Source organism: Drosophila simulans, chromosome 3R (assembly GCF_016746395.2).
Source record: "Drosophila simulans strain w501 chromosome 3R, Prin_Dsim_3.1, whole genome shotgun sequence".
Lineage (NCBI taxonomy): Eukaryota > Metazoa > Arthropoda > Insecta > Diptera > Drosophilidae > Drosophila > Drosophila simulans.
The window spans coordinates 19,259,301-19,274,183 of NC_052523.2; the positions used below are offsets into that span (position 1 = coordinate 19,259,301).

Sequence of the window (14,883 nt, forward strand, 5' to 3'; positions counted from 1 at the left end):
CGTCAACGATGGTCCTCGGCCCGGGCAGCTAACGCTATTATTTACACAACAAGCACTTGTAATTACACAAAGGGCGGCGGCGGTGGCAGGAGGATCCTGCAGGAGCAGGAGCAGGAGCAGGACGGAGCCGCAATTAAAAGCGAAAGGATAAACACAAATAAATGAGCGACACAAAAGGGGCAGACACGGCAAAGACAACTCGGCTGCAGCTGACTTGGCCCACTGCCACTAGCAGTACCAGTACCACTGGTACCACCACTACTGTTCGGGCCAAGACAAAGGCAACACTCTGGGCCCCAAAGACAACAATGACAAGCGGACGGCATTAAATAATTGCTCATACACGAGTGTTACGCACAAAAGCATTTAGAATGGCACAGGAAGTGAAACAGGACGAGCCGAGCAAAAAACTGGCCAGCACGTGTTGCAGCTCGTCTCGGAAAACCCAGCCATGTAATCCCATCCCATCCCAACCCAATCCGATGCGATTCCAAGCGCCCGCCGCCACCTTTTCGGCTTCGGTGTGTGAAAACTAGTTAACAGCTTTTATTTACTTGGCAAACAGACTGAAACGTTGTAAAACAACAAATGCTTAAGCCGCAGGATATAAGCATAACAGCACTCACCAGCACACACGTCCTTCCACTGTGGAAAAAAAGTAGGCATTACTATGATGAATTGCATGCACGTCAAGATTTGTGCTTAAGAAAATATTGAGTTAAAAGGATTTAAACTTTGCAATTTATGTTCTGTTATTTGTTATAATATATGTATCTTGTAGATAGATTGCTAGAATAAGTAAGGCTTCATTCACTTGTTCCAGTTTGCTTTCTTCTATAATCATTTTTTGAATCTTGCCCTATAGTTTCTTGCCGTGCATGCCACTCGGGGCACGAACACGACCAGCTTGGCCAAAAAGTCCACGTTGTCCACTGTGGTCAGCGGCATGGAGAATGGAGACGACGCTGATGGAGGCGAGCGTGCAACTGACTGCGGCGCTCGGACATCTCATAACCAAAGTGAAAAGTTGGAAAACAATAACGGGCAGCGATGCGGGGCACACATGTCCTGCCTGAGCAATCGCCTCCAAAGCAGTGTCCTTCGGCCAGGATGGCCACAACCAGTGGCGGCAGCCAGGGAACCGGCTACACACACCGTGACAAAGTTCATGGACCACAATGGAGCTGCAGCTCACTTAGTATTCTCCGCTCGGATATAAGCTCGGTAAGGACATTCAACGTTGCACAACGACCAGGACTACTAACACACACATAAATTATATGCCTTTATTTGCAGCAAAACAGTGTAAAACGCAAATGCAACCTGATGACAACAACAGGCTGCGTAATGCAACAACAGAACCAGAAGCCGTAGCCAAAGACGTGGCAACAATGAGACTTTTCGGCAAACAAACGAGGCAAACCAAGAGCGCTTTTCAACTAATGACGACGAGCAGAGTAACAAAAACGTATTCAAACTGGGCGGCGGAGGCAACAAGTTGAGCCGTTTAGATTTAGAGCTCGTAAAGTGTGTGCGGAAAATTCAATAACCAAGCGATAACAACCTCAAGAACAGATCCAAGTTAACCCGGAAAAGACCAGCAAAATCCAGGCAACAAGGCAAGGCACTCGAGCTGAAGGATATCGGCAGGGTAAATGCACAAATGCATATGCATGTATGTATGTGTATGCATATGCGTATGTGTGCAGGCCGGAGAGATGACAACAAAAGCCTGCTTAATGGCAATAATAACAGATTTTAGCCAACCACAAAGAAAACGTCAACAGAGGCATACTTTTTGGCCAGTTTGGCCAGCAGCAGGTCGGTTGGTTAATGGCCAGTGAGTGTGGCAGGAAGTTCACTTCACAGCCAGGACGACACATCCTTGCAGCAGTCACTTTGAATGAAAATTCATTAAGTGAAAATGCGTAAGCCAGCAGATGAAACAAATGGGGAAAACCGAAAGGAGCAGTCTATCCTCTTAATAGCCAAAAAAATGAACGCATCATTGGACAAGCAACCACATCCATCAGCCGGCCGATTGGCTTTCAATTTGCATTCAATTAAAAATAAATTGAGGCACCTTGTTCTGCGGCTAACTAAATAGTGGCACCGCATTCGGTGGAGCCCACTCCAATTTTTAGTACCAAAATGGGGGATGGGGGGAACGCGACCACCGCAGTATGGGGCCAAAAAAATTGATTTCAACTTCGGTTGCCGCCGCGTATTTATAGGCTGAATTGTCATTTTCTCCTCTTTTCTGCTGTTTTTTTTTTTACTTTTTTGTTTTTTACTTCAACCCAATCCTGAATGCCAACAAAGAGTTCTCGAAAAGAGAGCGTAAAACAAACAAATCACGGACCGATATGCACACATAAAAATGCATAAATATTCTATTTTGAGTTGACATTTTGACAAGTGAATATGAATATTGCAGTCGCAGCGCACAAATTTATAATTGATATGTATAAATAATGGACAAAGCCATTTTGTAAATGGGTTTAATGAAATGAACGAGTGTAGCTCTTGTAATAGCTCGCCAATTACAAACAAAGCAAAACAAACAATTGTTAAAAAAATAAGAGTGGACTTTCAGGTGCCCTGGGCCCAAAAATTTTCAAAAAATAATAAATAAAATATAAATAAAAAATAAATAAATAAAATAAAGCTAATAAAATGGCTAGCAACTTACTATCATTTGTTTAAGCAAGATACTTTAAAAAACGTTTCATAAAAAAATCATCAATTTCACCCATTTAATATACCCCTTAAATCTCAATTTACAGGTGCCATCGCTTAAATAAAATATACTTAATATTTCACGTTTTGCGTTAAAAGCAAAAGTACCCAAAGCCAGTTAGCTGCAATTTCAATTAAATTAAATCGGTTTTTGGTAAGCAACTTTAATTATGTTCGATAGCAAAACAAACCAAGTCAAATTTGCTTTACACTTCGAATCCCAAAACCACTTTGGCTATGATTTAGATGAAACAATTTTTAAATTTCAATTGAAAGTTTTTTTTCCTACCCTTGAAGCCCTGATGGATAACGCCAATGAGCAGCTGCAGCGGGAGCTGGACAGTATTTTGATGGAAAGTCGCCAGGCCATCAACTTTTATTACCTCAGCGAGCTGACCAACAACTCGGAGCGTATGATGGGCAGAGTGAATTCCAGCTTGGATGCCCTGAACACCGCCCTTGACAACCTGGAGGCTCGAACGGACCGGGTTCTGGTCGAGGTTCGGAGGATGATCAGACCGGAATTGCCGGCACAAGGTCCGCAGGATGGATGCGGAGATTCGGATACCAGGTCGTAGGCTGGCAACCGGTTTGCAATAAATTTAAATAATAAATGAAGCCCATTCTGATGCGTAGAAATAAATGTATTTTATTTTTATATGGAAACCAATTGATGATCAGTTGCTCATAGGAATTGAAAAGCGATTGGTGGCAGCTCTTCTGTTTCGGAACGAATGGGGATCGATGGAAAACTTCGCGGGGGCATTGAGGCCATTGAGGCAGAAGATCCATAAAACGCCCGACAGTTTGTTTGTTTTTTATGAGAACTGTAACCCTAGCACACAAATAATTAGTGAGCTATTTTTATGGATCCTCGGATGCGGGGCTGCGCATGCGCAATGCGCTTTGAGCAGAGGAATCAAGGTGCTGGGGGTCTCCTCCACAATCTTAATTAGAATTTACATATTCAATGTGCGTGTGTGTGTGTGAGTGTGTGTTTTGTATTTGTGCACATGTTGCACTGCATTTGAAGATCTCGTCGTGCACTTAATCACTTGAGCCGTCGGCACCATATGGGGTCCTTTCTTTTGCTTCTTGTTGTCTGTGCACCGCGGCATCTGGTGCATGGAATATGTAGACTGGGCGCGGTATAACCTGTTAATCAGATATGCGGATTGAGCCGAAAATTATGCCACAAAGCTGCCGCTGGGCCAGCTGGCACTCGACAGCGTTTAATTGACAATTAATAAAACTTTTAATTTGAGCCCAATTGGCACATTGCACATTATGGTAATGGAAGTGGCACATGGGGTAGCATGGATAATGCCCACAGATCCCAGCCATTTGCCCTGGTAATTCTTCATTAATCTGCCTCGCAATCATTTACGTAAAGCGCAGTGCCACCAAACCTAATTGCAAGTTATGAATATCTCATCGGATATTAAATCGATGGCCGTCGCTTAACTCCGACAAGCCACGACCACGATGACGATGGAAATAATAATGAGGATGACTGCGTTGAATGGATTGAATGAATGGCCTGAATGGTATCGTTCGCCGACCATCCATCCGTCCGTCCGTTTGTCCGTCCGCTTGTCCGTGCGGAAGTGGCGACACTTAATTGCGAATTGAGTGCATTTTCAATTTTTATTGAACCGGCGCCCAGTCGAGCATTATGCTGCGGTGTGGTATCATTAAATACTCGGTTGCTTTGCTGCTGCGAAGTATGCTATGAAAATGCAGCCAGAGTGGGCGTGGCAGCTACTCCCATGTGCTCATTAGCGGTATCTACGAGACGATAACCAGCATAGTAATCGATGGAATAACTTGTCTTCTTTATCAGTTGGCGCACATGCAAAAATATATTCAACCCATCATCGATGAAGTCAGTCTACAGAAGTCATCCCGATATTACGGTCGTTTGAAAAAAGAAATGAGAGCTGTAACCTTCTTAACAGTTATTTTGGTGACCTTGCTGGGTCACCGAACTAGTGGCCTGGATTTTGAGGAGTGTGCCAGTGCCCCACAATTGGGAGTTTATGTGGCCAGCTCGAGTAATTGCTCCAAATACATATACTGTGCCGGTCCAGGATCCTTTGAGGCCGAGTGCTTGGATGGTCACTACTACGACGAAAAGTTGGAACGCTGTTTGGATCGAAAGTTGGTGACTAGATGCCGGGATCCCGCAGAGAACACTACCAAATCCCCTTCGATGGTCAAGAAGCCAGCTCAGAAAACGGAACCATTGGCGATTACCCTGCGACTTTTACCCAATGCCGGTCCCTGCTATCCTTATATGGTCTGCTACGAGGGTGCTGGACTGGCCAAGGCCTGTACTCCTGCTCATCTAGTGTCCTGCAATCGAATGCAATCGCGAGAGAATATCATCAACTGCCAGGAGGGAGTCTATGGCTTTATGCCACATCCACGTAACTGCGCCTACTTCTACTACTGCTCCAGTGGCTCCAAGCTCATCCATCGATGTCCTTTGAACTACACTTGGCACTACGAACGGAGGTCCTGCGTCCAGCAGTCCGAGAGGATGTGCTACTCCGAGAAGCTTCGGCTTATACGAAATAGAATAGGAAACGCCAACCACACGTATTTCTAATGTTAGGATATAGATTTAATTTAAGTTAAAGATTCGTATAAATAGCTAAACATGTACACCTAGCGTAAGCAACAGTTGAATTAAGAACTGCAATTGGGAAACAAACAGGAGTAAATGCTTCTGGGTGGGGATGTTGCTCCTCCTCCTGTGCCCTACTTCCAGTAAAACAGGTGGGAGCTGCGCACATCGAAGTGGTAGAAGCGGAGCAGCATGTAATCCTGCCACTTGGTGGGCAACAGTCTAAACCAAGGCGACAACAATAATCGTTAGCAATAATCGCTGGTTACCTGGGCTAATTCAATTCTCACCTGAGCAGCCATACACTGAGTGCGAATATTTTTGGCACGTACACCATGCGCTCGTTCAGCAGCACGCCCTTGACAATCTTCTCGGCCACATATGGTGTGGGCAGTCCGGGATAGCTCTTGGCAATGCTAAATGGAGTAGGCACATGAGACCAAGTGATCTGGCTGGACTATAAACCAATCTTACCCCGCATCACTGAGCAGTGGAAGATCTCCGCTGGTCCTCATCAGATAGGCATTGGCCACCGTGGTGCGAACGTAGTCACAGTCAGACAAACGCAGCTCAGCACGCAGGGATTCCATGAAGCCCTCGATTCCGTATTTGGTAGCAGTGTAGATGCCCGCTCCTGGCAGAGGAACTAGACCTAATGGAGAGGTATCAATGAAGTGGTACGGACTTTGTTTAGCAAAGTAAACTTACCCGCCAAGGCATTCACTGCCACCAGGTGACCAGACTTGCGGGTTATCATCTTCGGCAGGAACTCCTTGGTGGTCTGCAAAATCAAGAAGTTTTATCTTTGTCCTATTTTGAGAAGCACACACTCACCATTATATAGGAGCCCAGGTTGAGCTGTAGTATGGTGTCGATTTCATCGCTCTTCAGATTGGGTGTTGAAGTCATGGGCATGAGGGAGGCATTGTTGACCAGAATGTCCACGGGACCCAGTTCCTTCTCCACCTTGGCGGCCATCAGTTGAAGCTCGCGAGGCGATGACACGTCGTTCTGGAATAAAGATTCTTGTTATCTAACCATTGAGTAACCTAGTGAACTCACCTTGTAGGCCTTGGCCACGCAGCGTGGAATCTTGGAGAGCAGCTCCACCGTTTCGTAACATCCCTTGGAGTTGACATCCACGACGGCCAGCTTGCAGCCGCGCCGCGCCAGTTCCAAGCAGATCTCGCGACCCAGGCCGCTGCCTCCGCCGGTCACCTGGGTTTAAATCACAGGTTACTCACATTACACTCGTATACTCAAGTAAATTAATTAGCTTAATTTGCAAACAATCAACTCGAGCTAATGTGACTTCGCATTGAACAAAAACCTCATTTACGGACAATTATGTGAGCAGCAGCAGCGGGGACTTATGAATGGCATTACTCATACGCTCGGTGGGCCGACCCTCTGGGGCACAATTGAGTGACTTTTGACCGTAATTGAAGCGCACTGGGTGACCTCAGCCGCCGTTTTGGGTGTGCGGTAGTTGGGTGAATCGAAATGTAAGCCGGAATGGGTTCAATTCATAGTTTGTCACGTTAGCGACTAGCAATGGGGAAAACAATAACAAATGCGCAGTTGTTGTGATTATAGAACAGCCGAAGAATTTCAATATCATATGCAAATTAACAGCGGCAACAGTAGTTGAGTTTTATCTACGCATCTGAGAGATACCCGGCACACTAACCACTTGCAGATACTTTGGCCCCTTCGGAACTTCTGCACTCTGTTGTTGTTTACAAACATCAGAGAGCGTGTTCGCTGCCGGACTGAAAACAAAAGTGAACTTCCTGAGGTTTGCATTTTTGCGCTCTTTCCGTTCATCTTGGGAATAAATATAGCGACACACGCAAAACCAGTTTGCAGTTGGCGGCCAGTGGAGTCGAAAAGGGGGGTCTTTTTGAGCTGAAATAACTCGAATTCCGCAACCATGATGTCAATAGAACTTATCAACGAAAGTCGATCTTATAATTAAGTTGCTGCTAACAGTTGGCATGGGAATTCTCCAGTCCCTGCCACCCGAAAATACCACTGTGCAACCACAACAAAAATCTATCTGTATGTGTATCTGTATCTGAGAAAACGATATCTGAGGGAACGATCGAAAAAAGCTGAGACTAAAACAATAGGTCGGGCCGCTGTGAATCATTAATGCGCTACGTGAGACGCTTATGGCCGGCACACGCCCACGATAAAAACGCCTGAAAAGCATGCTAATGGGTTCCAAATTCGATCAGGTTCTTTACGATGTGGAGCATCGCCAGCGGCATCATCACTTGACCTTGTCCACTGGCATTGGCGCCCATTGGCAATTGACTTCTCCATAATTCGACGCCCCAAGATGCAAATGTGATTATTGGAGCGCGATATGGTATGTTATGGATACCATAACAGCTGGAGATTCACTTTGATTGCAGCGGAATTATGTCACATTAGCTGACCGTGGCACCAAAGACTCGACTCTGTGGACACAACTAAACAATTGGCCAACAACTAACCAGGCTGAGCACCAAACGCATAAATATTTACATTAATAACACAGTACTAAGCGATCGACCGCACCCTAATGGCAGTGACATCAAAAAAAAGAGGAGAAATAAAAAGAAAAGAAAAGCGGGAAAGGGGAAAAGGTGGGTGAGCCAAAGGTGGGCGTGGTGGAAACCGGAGGCAGCCACTGGAAAAGGAAAGTGCGTGACGTTTCTGGTTGGCTAAGTAGTCACCAGATGCAAGATCGCTTAGAAGCGGATACAGGGAAAACAAATTCACACGATGCCAGCTATCCAAAGTATGGCATTACCAATTTCTTTAGGAAGTATCTGAACCTGATTTGATACCCAGAAATGTATCTAAAAACCGAGATAGATAGACTGCATTTTCTAAGTGCATCCATGTCTGATGTGCATCTGACTAGCCTTATTAATGGCTCATTTGCCAGACGCTCATTGCAGCCATTTGTTAGCCCCAATTGGGCACTCGAATGCAACTCACCAGTGCCACCTTGCCACTGACATCCTTCTCCTTGAGTCCCAGCGCGAATAGGTAATCCAACAGGTGCTTGAGAAAGACGGCCAGCAGGACCAGCGGCAGGAGGAGCAGAAAGACGATGACTTTCAGATTGAAGATGGCCCGGGTGGTCTCATCGTTGCGATGCGCCTGCGCGGCCGCCTGTGTCGCGGTGGGCGTGGCCGAGGCAGTGGGTCCAGTTACCGTTACTGCACCAGCCGGAACGGCGGTGGTGGTGCGGGTTATGGTCGTTGTCGTTGCCGTCTCCACCATCACTCACAGCTTGGCTTGCACTCACAATTGGCTAATATGCGATATGTGTATATATGTATCTATATCTCAAATATCTCTGTTTTTAGCCCAGAAATTTTCGCGGTCAAAGCAGATATATGGCACTCGCGGCGACTCCAAAACAGCTGCAGCGCGTCGAAGATCAGGCAGCAGACTAAAAACGCCAACAAGCGACTGCGAATGCCAAACTACGTGTACAAGCTTTCGACTCTATAGCAGTATTTCCCCCATTGAGTGAAGATCGCCAGCCGCTCGACGCTATCTGGTTTTCGTATCTACGAGCTGCAGATTTGAGTGGGCAGCGGGTAGCACCTTTGAGTGGAAGCGCGGAGTCGCGAGTGAAGCTACTGCGTTTCACCTGACGTCTTAGCCCGGCTTTCTGTGGTTGTTTCGTTTTTTTTTTTTTTCGTTTTATAGGTTCGGGCCATATTGTTTTCCCCACGCGCACAGTGGGAACTGCGGATGAAGATCGGTGGCGATAAGAGCCCTGCCGTGTTTGCTTTCCCTTTATCTGGTCCGTAAAGATGGGGTATCTGCCAGCTAAAAATGATAAACAACTGCTTGATATTATATGAGTTTTAAAATCTTCCCGAAATAATTATGTAAATTATGAGTCACTCCCACCCACTGTGCGCCACTTTCGAATTGTCAACCTTTTGGCACCCGCCAATCAAAGAAACGTATTTAATTGGGCTTCTAAGGCGATTGCATCGCTGAAGCAAAGTGCACTGAGAAAAATGGGTACTAAGGTACTAAGCTGTATAAAGCTGTGCTCATTCTGAGAAGTGGGTGATATCTTATTTTAGTGGATTAAATTTTTACAACTTTTCTTATCAGAATGAATAACTAAACAAATTATGATATATTCATATTTGTTCATTAAGGTTTAAGTATTACATTTATATTTGTTCACTTTATTATGCTGTTACAAAAAACTGCATGTATGAGCACAACTTTAGTTTATATTTGTTCACAGTGGAGAAAGGTCTCTCGAACTCAGCTCGTATCCGAAACCACTTTTCTGGGCGCTCGTCGAACGAGCATTGAGTGAGTTGCTCCGCTGGGTTTTGAGCGCTTTGGTCGACCCATTTTCGTGGTGCCAAACTGGTAGTGGAAGTGGCAGCCGGTCGAAGAAGGACAGACCCCAAATGGATGTGGATGCATCCGCTTGGGCTGGATTTTTGGCCACAGAGGCTATCATTCCGTTACGATTAGGGCATACTTAATGCCCCTGTCCTAGGTCAATGAACAGCGATCGGTGGGCTAGAGTAAACATTTAGCTGCCGCATGTGGCAAAAGCTAAAGTCGCATGCAGCTGCAGCGGCACAGTGTCAACATCTGGTGTTTGTTGCACTTTTTTGCATCCTCGCACATGTGCAACGCTGGCGCAACGCATGCGCCCAGCTTGAGGTTGTTTTTTTTATCTTTTTTTTTTTGTAAGCATAGAACTAAAACCAAAGACGTGCAGCAAATATGGGTATAAATAAAGTATGTAAATGCGGCGCAGCAATTTTGACATATTAGCAGCTAGCTAGCTGAGTTGCATCCCGAGTGCATTGACCGCACACAAGCCACACATGTCACATAGCATGTGCTCCGCGGTGGGGGTACAGTAGGGTCTGGGCATTGGCGTACACCACGGGGATATCTTTGCAAAATATGACAACTCTTTAATTAATTCACTTTTGGCTCATTTGTACAGAGTATGTTTGTTTCCATACGTGCCTGTGGTAGACATAAGTTACGTAGTCACATAGAACTGCAGTTAACAACAGTATACTATCAAAAATATAAAAATGTTTTCTTTTCGGGCATCGAAGATGCCAAAAGGGGAATATCACCGTTTAACGCCTTACGCACAAGGACTAATACAATCTTAACAGACTAATAGTTATGTAGTGCACCCCACAGATGCAACATATTTCAAAGGTATCTGCACCTCGGGGATTGTTGACCAGATCAGAAGTCATGGCAGCTCGTGGGCAGATTCTGAAAGGAAAGTTGGGTAAGTAAAGCTTAATCTCTTTGTCAACCGATTCACTTGCTTACTCTTCAGGCTCAGCAATTTGTTGGCATGGCGACGGAGATTCTCTTGGTTGGGATTGCGCAGCACTTCAGCCGCCGCCTCCTTGATCATGCCCTCGATGCTCTGCAGCAGACATTCCTTTTTGGGGCACGTTATGGTCAGACGGTAATCGCCATCCTGTGTCCGCGACACGTTCCACTCTGCGGCGGAGTTGTCAGAGTCGCGGCTATCATTGCTCTCCGTGTCCTCCGTCTTTATAGCAGTGCATCGACGCACCTTGGCCGGCTCATCCTCATCGGTGGCTTCCGCTACGGACTTGCGCTTCTTGCTATCGAGCTGGCGTTCGTCTTGGATGCGATCCCGCTTGGGGCACGTACATACTTTGACATGTATAACATGCTGTCCCACGATATCGCCGCTGCAATATGAAAAACACAAGCTTAAGCTTTGATCTAGCCATCTAGACTTTTGCTGACAACTTACCATGCTTTCTCCAGGCAGAAGACTAAGGAAGTTTCTTTTCGCCCAATACACGAGTTTTGGCAGACGAACTTGAAGGCCAGGGTCTGGCGAGTGAGCCCAGTGCGGGTTACAGACCGACTCATGTTCAGAGGGACAACAACGGAAAAACGCTCGGAAATTCCCTTGCCCTGAGCAGTTCCACAATATACACTGTTGGGATTCTCGCTGCGCAGCAAGCTCTCGCGCATTTTTGCGTTATTGGCCGGCACTAAAGGTTTGTACAAATGATAGTTACATAATGCTGCTCGGTCTGTATTATTATATTCACTTACAAGGCTCAATGCTAAGGTGATTTTGACAGCGGACCACGGGAGCACTGACATCATTGGTGAAGCAAAGGAATACGCGCAGATTAAGCGGCTGAATGGGCATCTTGGACTTGAAGTGAACGTCCACGTTGAAGGCCTTGTTCATTCGAATGTAGAGCTTGTTCAGCGGAATCGAGTACATCCATTGAGACTTGGGCTTCTCATCCAGAACCATGCTGAAGCTATATCCTCCGATGTTGTGATTCTCCAGCTTGGGCAGGGTGTTCGACTGGATCTGAATGTCCTGCAGCATCATCTCGCGCAGCACGGATTGCTGTAAGCAAAAACACGATATTATTTGAATGTCAACTTAACTCGCTAACATATAAGGGTTCACACTTTGCGCTCATAGAGCTGATAGAGCTTCATGTTCCAGCTTGCTCGAGTTACAAATGGACTGGCGATTTGTTTTGTATTCTATTCTATTTTTCACAAGTGCTTGCAATTCTCGCTAAACGGTGACGACGGAAAGGAGTGTGCCCGGCTAATCGGCTAGATAAGAGTGTTTTGTTCCGTTCTCCAACTGAAAGTTAACCCCGAAGCGACTTTGACGTCATGTCGCTCTTATGAAATTGCAGGCAGCGGCTGAGTCACGCAAGGAATGTCGCTTCCCTCAGGCTTCTTATGCTCTTTTGTTTGTGGCTGGTAGTAGCACAACGCATGCTCAGTTGGTTTCTGGACGGCCGGTGAAATACATGCGTTTCGCGATGTGTCCAGATAGTGTCCGGCTGCTTGACAGGTCCTCTAGATGGCATCAGTTGGGTAGTTGGAAAACAATTAAGCATATATTAATGCTGTGGAAAATGCACACACAGTTTGTGTTAAATGTTCGAGAAAAATGGACTTCACCAGCGACTACGCGCATCGGCGTATGGTGAAATTCCTGACGATCACACTGATAGTCTTTATGACCGCCTTCGGACTCCTGGCCAATCGATATCGGCCGGGCCGACGTGACAGATTCCGCTTCTCAAAGGCATATCTGGCCTTCGCTTCGATGTGGGCAATTGCATTCAGCTTGGTTTACGGGCGGCAAATCTACAAGGACTACCAGGAGGGTCAGATCAACCTGAAGGACGCCACCACTCTGTACAGCTATATGAACATCACGGTGGCTGTTATTAACTATGTGTCGCAGATGATAATCAGTGACCATGTGGCCAAGATGATCAGCAAAGTGCCATTCTTCGCTACCCTAAAAGCATTCCGTCTGGACAGCAGGTCGCTGTACAAATCCATCGTTTTGGCCCTGGTCAAGACCGTGGCTTTTCCTCTGACAATTGAAGTGGCTTTCATACTGCAACAGAGGCGGCAGCATCCCGAGATGAGCTTGATCTGGACCGTGTACAGGCTGTTTCCCTTGATTATTTCGAATCTTCTCAATAACTGCTACTTTGGCGCCATGGTGGTGGTGAAGGAAATGCTGTACGCTCTGAACAACCGGCTGGACGCGCAGCTGCAGGAGGTGAATCTGCTGCAGAGGAAGGACCAGCTAAAGTTGTACACTAGATACCACCGCATGCAGCGATTTTGCGCCTTGGCGGATGAACTGGACCAGCTGGCGTATCGCTATAGGTTGATATATGTGCATTCGGGAAAGTATCTGACGCCAATGTCCTTGTCCATGATTCTGTCGCTCATCTGCCACCTGCTCGGTATAACGGTGGGCTTCTACAGTCTGTACTACGCCATAGCGGACACCTTCATCATGGGCAAACCGTACGATGGTCTTGGATCGCTGATCAACCTGGTTTTCCTCGCCATCTCGCTGGCGGAGATCACATTGCTCACGCATTTGTGCAACCACCTGTTGGTGGCCACCCGAAGATCGGCAGTCATTCTCCAGGAGATGAATCTCCAGCATGCGGACAGCCGCTACCGTCAGGCAGTCCACGGCTTCACCCTACTGGTCACGGTGACCAAGTACCAGATTAAGCCCTTGGGCTTGTACGAGCTGGACATGCGACTGATCAGCAATGTCTTTTCGGCGGTGGCCAGTTTCCTGCTAATCCTCGTGCAGGCCGATCTGTCCCAGCGCTTCAAGATGCAATAGCTAATCGATGTTACCCACCTGGCTGAACTGCATCAGATTCCCGGACTGCGGGGAATAATATTAAATGTTAGTAAGCTATAGCTTTGCACATTACAAGCACAACTCACGTTTAATCCCTGCAAGAAGGCCATGGGTTCCGTGTTCCTGGATGGATAAAAACAATAATAGTTAGCGACCAGGAAAACCACATGTGACCACGGAACCAGGTACTCACAATTCCGATCCCGATACTTCCACCGTTTTCTGAATATCCTCCTCCTTGATATCGATCTCGGGGGAGTCATCCTCGGAATCAGTGCTAAAGTGTAAATGGAAATAAAACTTAGTGGCAAACTGCGCCTTGGCTGGATAAACAAACACAAACAAGTTGGCCGCGCGAATGATGCAAGTACAAGCGTGTTGCTACATGCATGGTTTCTACTGTTCGATCATCAGTTTGTTGCCGCACTGTACCTCTCTTTGTGCCACGACATTGGCTGTGATATATACATCTTGGTCGGCTAAATCTGATAAAGTGATCTTGTTGGGGAAGGAGGCTAAATATTAAAAATTCGCTAAAAAAAAAAACTACGGAATCGTAAGGCCACCTACGATTTGGATTTTGCCATTCGCCACGCAGCGCGAACATTCGCAGTAGCGCATGTTTATCGATTGGAGCGCGTGTTTTGAATTTGCTCACCGCTTGTGGCTGATGAATGTGTAGCATGCATTCAATTTGTTATTGCCATCAGAATTATTGTTGGCCAAAATTTCCAGATTGTTCGTGAACCAGCCTCCAGAGGCTGGATTCACAGGCGTAGCCAGGTGGCCAAATACGTTGGATTCGTTGCCAACACTCTGTGGCAAGTTGGAAGCTCCGTCGCTGGAGACAAGAACTGGTGACTCTGCAGAAACTTCGTTGCCGATGTCCCAAAATTCCATGAACTCCTTGAAAGCTTCGCAAATTGTGCGACTATTGGTACGCGAAACAATCGCAGCGTTTCTGCGAAAACGTGCATCATTATTTGATTGGGTAAATCCGAAATACAATATCAATATCTCCGCTTACTGGTTAATAGTCAAGCTAAACGACGCGGACTTTTGAAGACTCATGGCGTTGCACTCACAAAAATAAACTTTATTTAACAGTTACCGTTTGAGTTCGCAAGAACATGCCGTGCTCCAGAGTTGTCGACTATCCCGAAATTGGCTGACTAAATGGAGCTCAATAATTTACATGGCTATCGATAAGCTATCGATAAGCTATCGATTAAGACTTTGGCTGCGCACGAACAGTGATGCCCATAGTGCGGCAAGTTTGAATTTCTGT

The 14,883-nt window shown here is 46.3% G+C and overlaps 5 protein-coding genes across 9 annotated transcripts; 3 read left to right on the forward strand and 2 right to left on the reverse strand.

Moving 5' to 3' along the window:
* The first annotated feature begins 2,910 nt into the window (after positions 1–2,910).
* On the forward strand, positions 2,911–3,378 carry LOC6739762. Its single transcript, XM_002076620.2, has one exon. The coding sequence runs from the start codon at positions 3,042–3,044 to the stop codon at positions 3,315–3,317; it is 276 nt and encodes a 91-aa protein (XP_002076656.1). The 5' UTR covers positions 2,911–3,041; the 3' UTR covers positions 3,318–3,378.
* Positions 3,379–4,308: 930 nt separating this feature from the next.
* On the forward strand, positions 4,309–5,350 carry LOC6739764. The gene has a single exon (XM_002076621.4). It carries the CDS (start codon positions 4,592–4,594, stop codon positions 5,348–5,350), a length of 759 nt encoding a protein of 252 aa, XP_002076657.2. The 5' UTR covers positions 4,309–4,591.
* Positions 5,340–8,868, reverse strand: LOC6729185 (short-chain dehydrogenase/reductase family 16C member 6). The gene is made up of 7 exons (XM_016174903.3): positions 8,360–8,868; positions 6,431–6,586; positions 6,203–6,379; positions 6,077–6,149; positions 5,843–6,020; positions 5,659–5,784; positions 5,340–5,590 (listed from the first exon to the last, which is right to left on the reverse strand). The coding sequence occupies exons 1-7, from the start codon at positions 8,645–8,647 to the stop codon at positions 5,503–5,505; spliced, it is 1,086 nt and encodes a 361-aa protein (XP_016035832.1). The 5' UTR covers positions 8,648–8,868; the 3' UTR covers positions 5,340–5,502.
* A 1,442-nt stretch (positions 8,869–10,310) lies between these two features.
* LOC6729186 (cellular tumor antigen p53) lies at positions 10,311–14,756 on the reverse strand. Of its 5 annotated transcripts, XM_039295994.2 has the most exons (10): positions 14,623–14,756; positions 14,254–14,556; positions 13,789–13,872; positions 13,682–13,718; positions 13,593–13,619; positions 11,486–11,795; positions 11,175–11,421; positions 10,715–11,109; positions 10,588–10,654; positions 10,311–10,556 (listed from the first exon to the last, which is right to left on the reverse strand). In XM_039295994.2, exons 1-9 carry the CDS (start codon positions 14,664–14,666, stop codon positions 10,632–10,634), a joined length of 1,470 nt encoding a protein of 489 aa, XP_039151928.1. In that variant the 5' UTR covers positions 14,667–14,756; the 3' UTR covers positions 10,311–10,556; positions 10,588–10,631. The 5 variants fall into 5 exon arrangements, with proteins under 5 accessions (XP_039151928.1, XP_002104507.1, XP_044779420.1 ...); XM_002104471.4 differs by having other exon boundaries at positions 10,311–10,654; XM_044923485.1 differs by having other exon boundaries at positions 10,311–10,654; positions 14,254–14,526; positions 14,623–14,735.
* On the forward strand, positions 12,225–14,141 carry LOC6729187 (putative gustatory receptor 94a). Its single transcript, XM_002104472.4, has one exon. It carries the CDS (start codon positions 12,360–12,362, stop codon positions 13,572–13,574), a length of 1,215 nt encoding a protein of 404 aa, XP_002104508.1. The 5' UTR covers positions 12,225–12,359; the 3' UTR covers positions 13,575–14,141.
* Positions 14,757–14,883: the final 127 nt, after the last annotated feature.

Excerpts from the sequence above, each read along its gene's own strand:
- LOC6729186 (XM_039295994.2), bottom strand. The coding sequence starts at position 14,666 with ATGAGTCTTCAAAAGTCCGCGTCGTTTAGCTTGACTATTAACCA. Across the intron at positions 13,873-14,253 it reads ACATTCATCAGCCACAAGCG|CACTGATTCCGAGGATGACT; the intron begins GTGAGCAAATTC and ends TTTACACTTTAG. Across the intron at positions 11,422-11,485 it reads TCACCTTAGCATTGAGCCTT|TGCCGGCCAATAACGCAAAA; the intron begins GTAAGTGAATAT and ends ACAAACCTTTAG.
- LOC6729185 (XM_016174903.3), bottom strand. The coding sequence starts at position 8,647 with ATGGTGGAGACGGCAACGACAACGACCATAACCCGCACCACCACCGCC. Across the intron at positions 6,587-8,359 it reads TCAGTGGCAAGGTGGCACTG|GTGACCGGCGGAGGCAGCGG; the intron begins GTGAGTTGCATT and ends ATTTAAACCCAG. Across the intron at positions 6,380-6,430 it reads GCGTGGCCAAGGCCTACAAG|AACGACGTGTCATCGCCTCG; the intron begins GTGAGTTCACTA and ends TCTTTATTCCAG.
- LOC6729187 (XM_002104472.4), top strand. The coding sequence starts at position 12,360 with ATGGACTTCACCAGCGACTACGCGCATCGGCGTATGGTGAAATTCCTG.
- LOC6739764 (XM_002076621.4), top strand. The coding sequence starts at position 4,592 with ATGCAAAAATATATTCAACCCATCATCGATGAAGTCAGTCTACAGAAG.
- LOC6739762 (XM_002076620.2), top strand. The coding sequence starts at position 3,042 with ATGGATAACGCCAATGAGCAGCTGCAGCGGGAGCTGGACAGTATTTTG.